General features: G+C 51.8%; 3 protein-coding genes across 3 annotated transcripts; all 3 read right to left on the reverse strand.

The window, feature by feature from the left end:
• Positions 1 to 2,740: 2,740 nt before the first annotated feature.
• On the reverse strand, positions 2,741 to 7,246 carry J4E78_009671 (uncharacterized protein; the record flags this gene model as incomplete). The annotated part of the gene is made up of 4 exons (XM_049370260.1): positions 2,741 to 3,687; positions 4,427 to 5,906; positions 5,955 to 6,453; positions 6,696 to 7,246. 4 exons carry the CDS (start codon positions 7,244 to 7,246, stop codon positions 2,741 to 2,743), a joined length of 3,477 nt encoding a protein of 1,158 aa, XP_049218007.1.
• Positions 7,247 to 7,826: 580 nt separating this feature from the next.
• On the reverse strand, positions 7,827 to 9,314 carry J4E78_009672 (uncharacterized protein; the record flags this gene model as incomplete). The annotated part of the gene is made up of 2 exons (XM_049370261.1): positions 7,827 to 9,162; positions 9,256 to 9,314. 2 exons carry the CDS (start codon positions 9,312 to 9,314, stop codon positions 7,827 to 7,829), a joined length of 1,395 nt encoding a protein of 464 aa, XP_049218008.1.
• A 470-nt stretch (positions 9,315 to 9,784) lies between these two features.
• On the reverse strand, positions 9,785 to 10,867 carry J4E78_009673 (uncharacterized protein; the record flags this gene model as incomplete). The annotated part of the gene is made up of 2 exons (XM_049370262.1): positions 9,785 to 10,790; positions 10,851 to 10,867. The coding sequence occupies 2 exons, from the start codon at positions 10,865 to 10,867 to the stop codon at positions 9,785 to 9,787; spliced, it is 1,023 nt and encodes a 340-aa protein (XP_049218009.1).
• Positions 10,868 to 12,586: the final 1,719 nt, after the last annotated feature.

Raw genomic sequence — 12,586 nt, forward strand, 5'->3', positions numbered from 1 at the left:
GGCCTCGATGTCACATTATAGGCAGGAACAAGGCAGATGGAGGTTTGGGTCAATGCTATACAGCATGCGATCAGTATGCTGCAATTAAGCTTATAAGAACAGTATCCAACAACTTGACCAAAGTCTCTCATGATCCCGAACGCCTATCCCAAAACATTCCATTTCGAACAAGGCTCAGAAGCCGGTGAATGCGCCTGGGTGCGCCGATAAGCCAAATCATACAATGAAAAGGTATAGCGCGTCCAACACAGGCCGAAAAGGTAAAAAGGAAAGTACCGCGTAGGATTGATGCAGCGTGCAGTATGCAGCATGCACGAGGCTGACGGTACAGGACGTGCATCAACAAGGCGGTGAGCCTCATCCGGCCAATAACTCCAAACACGCACGCGTGCCATCACAACGCTATGCGCAGTCGCCCTGCAGGACAAGTCAGCTCTCATGCCGTATCCCATCGGACGTGGAATCCGTCTCCGCGCACTCCACTCACTCACCCTGCATACCCGCTTGTCTTCCCCGTCAGCCGAAACGAAAGATGAAGCGTATTCATCCAGTCTTCCCATCTACAGTTCATCCAACTCAAACTCCAACGCCACGTCTTCTGAACAATCAGTGCAGTAGTAATTCGAGAAGCCGCCGCATTCGATCTTCATCTTAGAGCACATGTCGATGGACCAGGCGTCGTAGGAGTAGCCGGAGAGGAGGCGCGAGGAACAGACTTCGATGCTGTTGGCCCTGGGGAGGTGTTAGTTCGAGTTGGTGGTTTGAGGGACTGGGGGAGGGGTAGGAGGGCGTACCAGATGTAGTAATCGTGGTTACAGTAATACCACGAGTATGTGTATGAGCACATCTTGAATCTAACACCAGATTGTTCGTTGGAGTTGGTTGGATAGGTATTTGTGCTTGGGTATGCCAGCCGGCGGAACAATGGCTGTCTGGATAGTGTCGTTATGTGTAACGATGCTATACATATACACGTTAGCTGACCGCTTCTTCCCCTGTAGATCTCCCTTGCGTTCGTGGGTTGTGCTTCCGCGGGACATGGAGTGTGGATTCTAGACCCTGCATTGTAGTCGTGGCTCCAACGGAGCTGTATGCAAGATCTATCGTTTACTTGGTACTCACCTTTTGGTGTGTTACTCCCGAAAAAGAAACCGCAATTGGAAGTCTTGGAGATGTGCTCGTTCCTTCTTGATATGTTTTACTTCAAGTCCACGCCGATGGTGTCCAAAACAGTTTTCATTCAAAATAAGATAGGTCATAAGAGCTCTCGAAGGACATCACCGCGTCTTTATGCTCATCACTTCTGACTCTTACCAGGAGCTTGGGCCGACGGCTCATTGCAGATACGCCGATATGCTTCATGGCAGTCCCCCGGATTAGCTGATAAGACGAGGCGGTGCTTTCCAACCAATCCGACCAACCACACGTTCGTGTCATCCAAGATGGGAAGCCGAGCCGGGGGATAGATCCATGGCCCATGCTCGAGGTTCGGCTATTCTGAGGTCGCGTGGAGAAGGCGGTGGAGGTTCAAGCATGTCAGATCGATGTGGTTTCCAGCTCCTGGCCTGCTCCCTATATCTCCATAGAAGTTTGGAGCTGATGTAGGCTATGTTATGGCTAGTAGATCGCGTCGTTTGACAGCTCAAGTAGAGCATCTGACGATAGCGAGCGCAAAGGTGTGTCAAGAGACCCCAGACTTTCCATCTTTCCTTCTCGCCGACGACCGGTTGGACCCTGCGTCTGCGGGACCTGACCTGCATGCAGGGACCTCAGTCTAGCCGGATCGGTCAGCTTCACTTCTCATTGGACAAGGCAGACCGGAACGAGTAGCTGTAACGGCCTTCGGCCTCGAGATAGCGGTTGCAAAGCTGTCTAAGATAGATTGTATGACAATCGTGCAGCATTTTGAAAAGCTGCTGAGTGAGAAGGGCGCAATTGCAATGTCTCTGATGATCACGTGCCAAGATGTGTGACCAAGACGGGAACAAAGACGACTGAGGATCATACCTAGATACAAGCCGAACTTCTTCACAGAGACTTTCACGCGATCTTCATCCCCTCCCGCGTGTTTGATATTCGCAAGACTACACCCAGATCGTTGCTCGTTGCGGCATCGATCAAAGGCCTCCTGCTTCGGTGAAGTCGGCGGTCTTATCGGCTAGCGTGCGATAACCGACAATGCCTGGGGTGTCGGCATCGCGCAGTCTTCCAGCTTCCAAGGTTCTTCAGCATCGTGAAATGAAGTCAGCCTTGAAGATATCCAAGGCGGCGATACGATGCCGACACTGACCGTGTCACCCGTCACTCATCACGTGCCGAACCTGCCCCAACGCGCCCTCGATCTCGGTCTCGGTCCTCCCTTCCCAAAACCCGCCGGTCTCGCCAAGCAACATCCAGGAAATCGCCCCGTCTTTCTAGTCGCAGACAAGACGGGGCATCGCATCGTCATCAAATCCGGCGCCCCGATGGCTGTCGGGCCTGTCGCACCGCAATGCCGAAGGGTTTCGATGGTTTTCGACGTGTGTTGCCTGTCTGGGCAATGTTGAGCTCTTGGTCTGACGGTGGTGTCGCATGTCGGGCGGCCGACCCCGAAATTTCACGGGCGTCGGCGGTGTTGGAGGGCCACCGTCGGCCGACGGGCATGAGACGTCGTCCTACTCTCCTATGTACAGTGCTTCCATCAAGTCGCGGGAATTCGACATTGCCAGCTCCGACCGTCTTAGCATCTAGTCACGTCGCCTCATCGTTCCTGCCGCGGTCGGTCTTCTACCCAGCTAATGTCACACCAAAGACCCAAATGATCGCTGAAATGCGCATTTGACCCCTTTTCTGCTACGTCGGCCGACGTCTCCGCGCCGTAGGATTCCATTTCGCTCGTTTGCAGGACGCGCATGGCTGAAGGGTTGAGGTTAAACAGAGCGACTTTGTCCAACCGGTTTGGCGGGAAAGACTGTTCCCCGTACAACCCCCAGGTGTGGCCGGGATCGTTTGGATGAAGCTCTTCCCACGCGTCCGCAAGACCGTTGTTACTGACAAGCTCGTCATCTTCCGGAAGAATGCAATTGAAGTCGCCGGCGACGATCCCACGACCAGCAGCCCCGAGGTATGAAGCGCAGATGGAGACTTGACGCGGCCTCATCGACGGATTGATTGGCAGCGAATCCAAGTGGACGTTGATCAGGCGAACTCGTGTAGGCTCTTTGCCTGACGTTTGCTTGCGCGAAGAGTTAAAGATCAGATCGCAACACAGCGCGTCTCGTCCAAAACGACTCGGTAACGCGACCCTCCACATAGCGCCTAACTGGATGCCATCGGCGACTACCCAGGGCTTGGATACCAATGTGATGCTGAGGAACTTCTGGGTTCCGAAAGCCGAAGCGTTAACATCGCTGATGTACCAGTTTTGCTGTATCCAGGAATCTTCAAGCAGTGCTTTAAGCTGTTCCCGTGATACCTCTTGCAACAAGACAATGTCTGCTGCTCCGGTGGTTTTGATAGCCTGCAGTAGTGCGGACATACGAGACTTTGGTAACGGTGCATCTGCGTTCACATTCCAGCTCACGAGGCGGAATGAGCCCGCCCACTGGTGTTTGATGCCAAGCTGAGTGGCTTCGTCGCTGGCAAAAGAAACCCACCGGTCTTGGTCAAAGATGTGCCACTTCTGGAAGTTAGGTGTTGCGGCAGCTGCTGGTAAAGGTGTTTGTTGCCACCATGATTGGAGGCGGGTGCGTATTTGCGATAGCATGGCGAAGTCGTGTTTGTGGTGTTGGCGGGAAGGTGTTCAGCGCAAAAGGGTTCTTATCTTGTTGTTTGTATAGTGATAGGGTAAGGTCTCACCGTGGTTGTCGTCGAAGTAGTAAAGGGTAAAGCGAGTCGGTAGTCTACAAGTTATGCGGGCGAAATTTGAAAAAGCTGTTGCAACGTATTGGTGTTGGCTGATATGAGTTAGCGTTGACGTTGTACCAAGGTTGACGCTTCAGTGAGCAGGCAACCGCTTACCTATCCGCGGTTGCGTCGCTCTTAGTCGGTGGATTCTAGGGTGTACACTCTTATTCTAACTGTGCTGCAAGGTGTGTAGTCGCCTGCGCTGAGGATGTGAATATGGATACGGCTGACATCTCATAGGCGTGGACCAGGCAGCCAATGTAATGGGTGCTGGCTTTTCCTTCGAAATTCGGCTGCAAATGGTCTTTATATGTGTGTTTTGATTGAGTAGCTATTAGGTATAGTGATATATATTGGTACACATGTAACAATCTGAAACTAATCTAAGAAAGCTATACTGGCATGAAGTCTTCGTCGGAGTAATGATATATGGGGACGTAAGATCGCGACAAGCTCTTGAAGTTGCAATTTTTGCAAGCTTGCTGAAAGTCCCGTTGAATGTTTCTGCGGCCATTCTTGTATGCATTCATTCTGTAAGTACCTTTTCCACATTTGTGTCTGAGCAACACTTTGCGGAACCATGCCAGACGTTCGTGGACTTTGTCCATACCAGGCATTGTCAAAGCAGGCTTGATCGCAGCGTACAGATCCCATTGAGGATCTGACACAATCCAGAGTAGGATATCATTGTCAGGATCTCTTAATCCCCTATGGAAGGTTCTCTCTCTCTCTTGCCGTTGTTTATAAAAGGTGGTTCCTGGAGCTTCCTCTCGTCGTCTGCTGTCCCAAAAGACCATTACCATCTGCACGAGATGTCGGATTACCCATGTAGCGTCGACCTCTTCAGATGCTGGATTCGTGACGTAGGCGCATATTCCAGAGGGCTTCCCTGCCGTGTTTACGATCGCTGCTGTGTTTATGAAAACACAGTCTTGGGTAGGGTCTGAGACACAATAGGGCTTCACCGAAAGCGAATGATAGGCCGTTGTGAATCGGTAACATGGTGCGTAAGCTTTGTGAAGCACCGCTCGTGGATTCTCACAAGTGCGCTTGATGAAAGTATCCAGACGTCTTGCCCATGGCGTGACTTCGCTGTCGCTGTGGAAGCTGAGGGCGACACGACCATCCAGTTTCTCTTGTTCAGATGCGGTGACACAAAGCACGTTGGTCTGGTCGCTGGCGTAACGTCGAAAGTAGCTCTCGGGGCTTGAAGCCCAGGCTTCACGCAGCTTGAAGTCAAGTACGTCTGCTTCAACAACTAGCTCTTTCCGCGCTAATACGTCTTCCAGTCTCCACAAGCCCTGGGCGATTGACTCAGTGAGCGCGATATACGTCAATTCTCGAATAGGTGCACCGTCACTGTCCTTGCGGTATCGCACATAAAGCGAAACCAAGATCTTTGGCCGCTGAAGATTTTGGACGTCCGTGGTGTCTTGGACGTCCGTGGTGTCTTGGACGTCCTTGGTGTCTTGGAGGCCGGTCCATGCCTGTTCGATGATCTTGAGTCCCTGGGCGCTTGATAGAAAGAACCAACAGCGGCTCGCATGAACCGTTCTCAATCTTTCCCAGCCCGCGCCCATGAAGTTTTTCTTAGCATCATCATCGGTTTCAGTGATATACAGTCCTCGTACTCGTGACTCGTACTTGGCGCTGTCCCAGACCCTAATATCGATATGATTTCCAGTGCTCTTAAAGAGGGGTTCGAAAGAAGGCACAATAGTGGAGTTTATTGCATCGAAGGCTGGTTTCGCAAGCACCTCAGTGGTTTCAGCTCTGCTAATGGCAGCGAAAGGTCCATCGCCAATCCGAGAGTTGGCGTAACCAGTCCTTGAGAGGATGTTGGGGTCAGCGGTGACTGTGTAGGAAGACTGCTGCCCTTTATCTACTACAGACTTCAGTTGTCGAATGATGTTGGGCCGGTAGATATCACGCGCCCAATCAACGATGTAGTCCATGATGAGAACCAATTGGAGCGCTGCATCGTGGCGGGTGATGCTCCCCTCCCATAGAAGGATGACTTTCTGCCGAGATATTAGTAAACCCATTGGAAAAGCCATGTATCAACTTACGTAAGAAGGCAGACTGTCTGGACTAGACTTTGTGACGTAACATCCGTATACCTTCCATTCTTCTCCCCTGTACGCTAGAAACCAAGATAGCGGGCCTCCAGGTACCTTCATCTTGTTGTCCGGGTCATCTTGGAGTTGCAGCTGTAGGTGCAGATGGTTTCGTATCGGTATTGCTGTTTGCGTCTCGATGTCTTTCCAATTGCCATCGCCTTTGTGGCTCTTGGCTTCCATCGCTAGGAAAGGGTATATGCAGGGTTGGTCACCACCGTCTGGATTGCAGCTCATAGTTAGTCTCTTAGACAGATATTTGAGTGCAGTGTTCTCTCCCAAGTGGGAAATGTGTAGTTGCTGCAAACTCTCCGCCATGGCTTCGGTAGTCCTTAGTCCGTAGACTCGATCAGGCTGCTCCTTAATTCGATGACGATTCTCCGGGTCGTTCTGGATGAGGCTTCGCTCGCCAATACGATAAGTGAAGATATCGGTCAGTCCTGTACTCAAACTAATCACATGATCAGCTGTGATTCGCTTGCTTGGTGAATCTATCGACTCACATGCTATGCTGTTTTGCCAATGGCTCACACGAGCATCCTGAACGACGTTTCTGACGCTCTACGAGCGACATCGTTCGACTGTTGCTGTGTTTCGGATCCACCTGGATGCAAGATTCCCACAGACGTCTCCGACATCCTTGGCTACTTTCGGTCAGCGTGCGAGACATGAAGTAGATCAGATGTATCATACCATCCAACCTCGATCTTAAACCGTTTAAAGACGTAGGGCTCAAGTTCCATTCTCCAGCTATCCTCGTTCTGGTAATCATCCCTCGATCGAACAGCCCAGTAGATCATCTGCTTAGCCCGCCTCTTGTTCTCGAGCTCCCATGGCTTGTCGATGGTGTCAGGTCGAGGTTGTATCGCATACGACTCGTAGCTCATCTTGCCCAGTTGCTGAATATGCTTGAACTTTATCTGATGTTCTTCAGGGACATCTCCTGGATGCGGTGGGTAGAATTCCGGATAGAACTTGATGCGGAACTCTTTGGTTTTTGCCTCGTCTTCAGCAGCTTTCTGGCAAGCTGTTCGTTTGTCGGAAACAGCATCCGCTGTCTGAGGTTCTTGGAGATGCGATACTTCTCTCGTTCGTAGAGTATCCGCTGTCTTCTTCCCTTTCCGTTTCTTTGGCGCCGGATCCGCATGTGTAGCTGAAGCTCCACCTCGTTTTCTCTTATCTCCAGTACTAGCAACAGTCTTCGAGGCTTGCGCATTGCCCCTAATTCTCAGCGTCGGAGCCATGAGTGCTGATACGGAAAAGGCAATGAGATCTGGTGTAGTCGGTCTGAGTCTTGTAGGTAAGCTATGGCAACTTTGCTCCTCGACAACAAATTGCGACAAAATGTGGTGCGGCTGGCGCTGGGAAGTTGCGACCAGATCAGTCGGCCGGGGTTGCGTTATAGGTGCCTTGACTCTTGGGGCCAAAAGGCCCAGCAGCAATCCTTCGCGCAGGCAGCATGTTTCGATGCAAGAGCTTGAAACTGTCTACTAACTGCATTCCGCCCCATCTTCTTACCCGAATCTCGCTTCCCCCACACTAGCGCGGATGCGCGGATGTTGGTGGCCTGAGCGTGCATCAGGGGGATGCGCGCATCGACGTTCTGATCCATGGATCACTTCCTTACACTTCTCACGTTGCGCGCCCGCCATGTTTGCGACTGCTACGCATTCATTGTTGGTGTTGTTTCCCCACGCGCTCCGTTTTGCTGCGGGTCCCCTGTTACCGCCCCCAAGCTCGTGCGTTATAGATGTACGCAGGTGTAAGGGTCCGCTTATCTCTTGCTCCTAATCCGATGCGTTCTAGAGCATGCCATTCCCTTCATCATCCAAGCCACTGGTTGAGCAGACGGTCGATAGAGAATTCCATGGGGAAGTATCCGATAGCATCGGTGGGTAGGAAGTCGATCCAGTCACTTAAGGGGCCACGAGGACCGATCATGCTCACGGCTTTGACGAATTCCCAAGACTCTGGATACCAGCCTGCCGCCTCCCAGTCGATGATAGCCGACACTCGAACGACCTTATGTTCAGTGTGCATCACCTCACCCTGTATTGGAATAGCCTGCCTATCATCTAGAGTCACCATGATGTTTCGGGGGTGCAAGTCACCATGAGTCATTACAATGCGATGATCGTCCTTCATAGAGCTTCGAAGCAATTTAACCCATGGCGTTACTGTTTTCTTGGGGTGTTGGAGAAGGAAGTCGTTGAATTCCGCTTCGGTGCGTAGTGGTGCTGAGCTTACTCGTTTAATTCTCCTTACGTCTTTGCATAGTCCCGACGTAAAACTTCCTAGACGTACACCGGACCCAGAGTCCTCAGCGGTAGGAGTGCGAAGGTGCTGGAACAAAGAGTTCAGCTGCTCCTGTACGGATGTCTTCTGTGTAGCGGAGAGATCTGGCCAGACACTTTCCAGTGTAGTGCCTGTTGCTCGGGACATGAACAGATAAGTCCTTTGGTCACTACGTAAAACGCCTAGGCAGTCGGGGATCGGGAGCTCCGGCACATGTGTGGCAACGTATTGTATATTATCGATGTGATCAGGATCAAGAGACAGGGCGACTTTGACTACATGGCTCGGCCCGATCTCGACGACGAAGGTTTCGTGGAGCTGAAATAGGATCTTTCCGCCGCGTATTAGCTGGTTGAATGCTGCCGCCATTTCTTTGGGTATATGGCTGAGAACTTTGTCGCACTCGGCTATCGCATGTAATAGACCCAGAACCGATTGGTCCAAAGAGTGAGTGACTTCGACGGTGCCATCCACTGGCAGGTCCAGTAGCCCAGTCGCAACGGAAGGCTGGTGATCTTTGTTGTGCGTTTCATTAATTGGGGACGAATTAAACGCTACGGAGAGCTCATTGACTAGACGAGGATACGCTGTTGCTTCTCGCTTCAAGACTTCAGCTATATCTGCAGCAGGGTCGTGGCTCACCATTGAAGTCAATTGGCTAAGCGTGGCTTTGTTGGCTAGACTGCGTGCCTCTCGGACGGCGACATGGGTGGCGGTAAGCTTTGCATCGTCTGAGTCTGCTGCGTGTGGCATGTTGAGCGTCCTGAAGTTGTAGATAGTGACCTCGGGATGTGTGCCTTTTCCCTGCGGACGTGCCCAGGTGGAAGGTTCATCGAGGTTCACAGGTAAGCTGAGGGGCGCCAAGCTACTAGTGTTTCCCCCACACTAGCGCAGATGCGACGGATGCTGGTGGCCAGAGCGTGCATCAGGGGAATCAGGCACCGACAAGTCAATTCACGGGTTACTCTCTTCCAACACACATCCTACATCTTTGTTGCCGGTCTTAGGCGATGCCATGGTTTACTTATGCTGTGTTGGCCAGCTGAGTTCCACCGCGACAGCGCCACGCATGACCGAGAAGCATCCGAGCGTCCACCACACACGGCTTCGCTCGCGTGAACATGGACGACCGTCAACAGCGCCAATATAGGTAGTCAAATCATCTAGACTTCCACATACGACCATAGGATCATGAAAATTAGGCTTCCCGTCCGCTCAGCCATATACAAGCATGATACCGGCGGATTAGTAGTTAGGTGGGTGACCACTAGCGAATCCCCGCTGTTGTATGTTTTTGCTCTTCTTTTTGCCCCCTCAAAATCTATGAATCGCCGTCGACATCGTGAGAAGCGCACTCAGATCGCTCAAGAAGATAGCGCGCATCACTGTTGTGTACTTCTTTTTGCTCACAGTCTAGAGATGCAGCGAACCATGGCTCTACCGAAGGTGTGGGTCGCTTGCGCAACCCACGATCTGCGCCTGCGACCTTACATAAACAAGTGCGGATCGCCCGCCTTGAACCGCCAGTTCGAAAGGTAATCCTCATAGATCCCAAGCATCTGCGGCTTCCAATCGAGAGTCTTGTAAACGCGAACAGCCTTGGACCTCGCACTGGAGCCGTAACCAATCTTGCTAATCGGGTCAACCTCCATTGCCTCCTCTGCGCTGAGGTAGTCCACATCCGGGGTGTCCAGCTGCCCCCTCTCAAAAGCCGCTTTGCTAACAGCTTGCGCAAATTCGCCCCAGACCATCTCGCCGCTTTCCACAAAGTAGTACGAGTTCACTCCTCCCCATGTTGCCGCGCCACCGCCCTGTGCGGCTGCTTCCGTAGCCTTGACGAAGAAGCTTGCTAGATCGGTGATGTGTACCGTGTTGACGATTGCCTTGCCGTCGCCAACTGCAAAGCCCTTTCCGCGATCTAGGATGGAGTTGACGTATTGCCGTGCTGCGCTACGCTCCTGCGTGTCCTGGGCGTGGCTCATGCCGTATATGATCGGTGGGCAGACGATCATGGTTTTGATATGCGGCGCTTCGCGGTCAAGCGCTAGGATCATGGTGTCGATGTTCATGTGTGGCGCTTCGGGAGGGAGCGTGAGGAGGTCGCTTGCATTGTCCCAGTCGTCGTAGATCTTGGTGGTAGCCTGGCCGTAGATTCCGCTTCTGGCAACTTCACCGGTGAGTATACCGCAGCCTGAGGTGTGGATGAGGTAGCAGGTGGATTTGTTCTTCTTCATGCCATCGATGATGGATTTGGTGAGCGGCTCATGGTCACTGCTGCCCCAATTTATGACTACGTCTGCGGCAGCTGCCGCAGAGGAGATGATGTCGTGACTGTCAAAGTCTCCGATCACAAATTGTGTCCCTTGGGGCAGGAAGCGCTTCACACTCTCCTCTTTCGCCTTGTCTCGGAGGAGGACTATCCATTCGTATTCGGGATGCGCAGCTGCAATTGCACGAGCGCTTGCATTGCCAACCCATCCAGTAACCCCGACGCTTTATGATTGACGCAAAGTTTAGCAAGTCTCTTTGGAACAGTTTGGACGGAAGGCTTACGCGAATATCTTGACCATGTTGAGGGTTACTCTACAGACGGACTGGTTTGAGTGGCTGCTTGGTCAGTAATGGACCTTCTTAAGTAGCAGGCAATACAAGCTGGTTACCACTTACCTTTTGTTCCTACATAGGAACATGATCGCGTCCGGCCAAAGACCGTTGAGATTCGTCCGGAGACGCACGCTTGGCGCATGTTTGATCTCTAGTCGCTTCCTTCATGCACCCTCAACCGTCTAATCTCTAATGCTCATGCACTGACTGTGCGTTATCACATTGTTGCCTTTGGCAGTTCAGCACTCTCGTCCGAGACGGACACCGTTACAATTCGCCCAAACAATGCGCGAGTAACGCAGTCGAAGAAATTACTGCATCTGTATGTAGCTCTTGAAGCTGCGAACGCATGCTCATAGCGCGAAGCTTGCTGATTAGTTTCCGCGCATGTGATGCCGCTTACCCGACTAGAGACTTGATTACAAATACAAGAGAGTGATGCGGATGTAGAGGCTAAATAGAGATGCAGTCTGATCTGTTGATCAACAGTAATCAACCAAGGATGATCTTTGTTGGCGGCGTACAGCTCGCATCCCATATCGTCTTCGGTACGCGTCCTGCCGCACACCGATATGCTATTTCTTCCTTGCGCTCAACCCATAGAACATTGTAGAAGTGGTACTCTCGTCCATCTGGGCCTTCTATGCCATACAATTCCATCTCTTTCTTGACTTCTAGGGATTTGTTAGCTCGGCATCCCACAGGATGTAAGCAGGCTCGTTCTACTGACCTTCATACTCAGAGGTGTATACACACTCGTAGTGACGAAGAGACCCAGAATTTTCTGCATCTGCCGGACCGTTGTCAACATATGCGGATTCCATCAGCCTATACAGCTTATCCTCTTCATCACCTTCAACACCGGTAGAGTCGATGGTTCCTGTAGATATGGCTATGAGATCAACGGTATCGCCTGGCTTGACTCCACCCTTCTTCATGTGACGAAGAGTACCAGCAGAGATTCCTGCTTGGTTTTCGAGACTAACCAGGCTGCAAGTAATCTCCTGCGATGGGGCATTCGCGAATGGTGGGAGTTGAAATATTGATGGCCTCGCCGTCATCCCTAGCTGCAATGTAGCACCAGGGAAACTATAAACATTTTTGATGCGTAAGCATAGACAAGTTGTCTGACACGAAAGAAAAGGCCAAGTATCGTGAGGCTGGGGGACGTATCGCGGACTTCCGCCAAGCGATACGGGACCAAGAAAAGGCGAAGAGTCCGTTTCTTGACGCGCTGATTGAACGCTCGCCACACTTCCTGTGGCATAGAGATCGCTGTCTCCAAGTTGGGTCGCCGACATTCTCAAAGATATGTCATCTTTCCTGCCCATGGATACTCCGCCAACGGAGATGAATGGCTTGTCCGCTGGTACTTGGCAATGCATATCTTCGGGCAACGTGTACCACTGTACGAGCTTTTGCGTTCTCCAAATCGGGCTTTGAGAAGCGCGATCGTCTTGGTTGAAATTCGAAGATCGCGTCCGAAGAAAATATGGGTCGACAGGGCAGGTCCAACCACACCATGACCATGAGGGCAATTGCGCTTTTGGGGCTGGGGTACCTGAGTCTTGATTGATTCTTTCCCTGCGAGCCGCCTTGTGAAAGGGTTGCCATAGGAGCGCAATGTCTAGTTGGTCGCGAGGCAAACCATACTGAAATCCAGAAGGAAAGTTTTTCCCAAGGGT

This window comes from Alternaria triticimaculans (genome assembly GCF_023758025.1).
Source record: "Alternaria triticimaculans strain BMP 0046 chromosome Unknown scaffold_22, whole genome shotgun sequence".
In the NCBI taxonomy this organism is placed as follows: domain Eukaryota; kingdom Fungi; phylum Ascomycota; class Dothideomycetes; order Pleosporales; family Pleosporaceae; genus Alternaria; species Alternaria triticimaculans.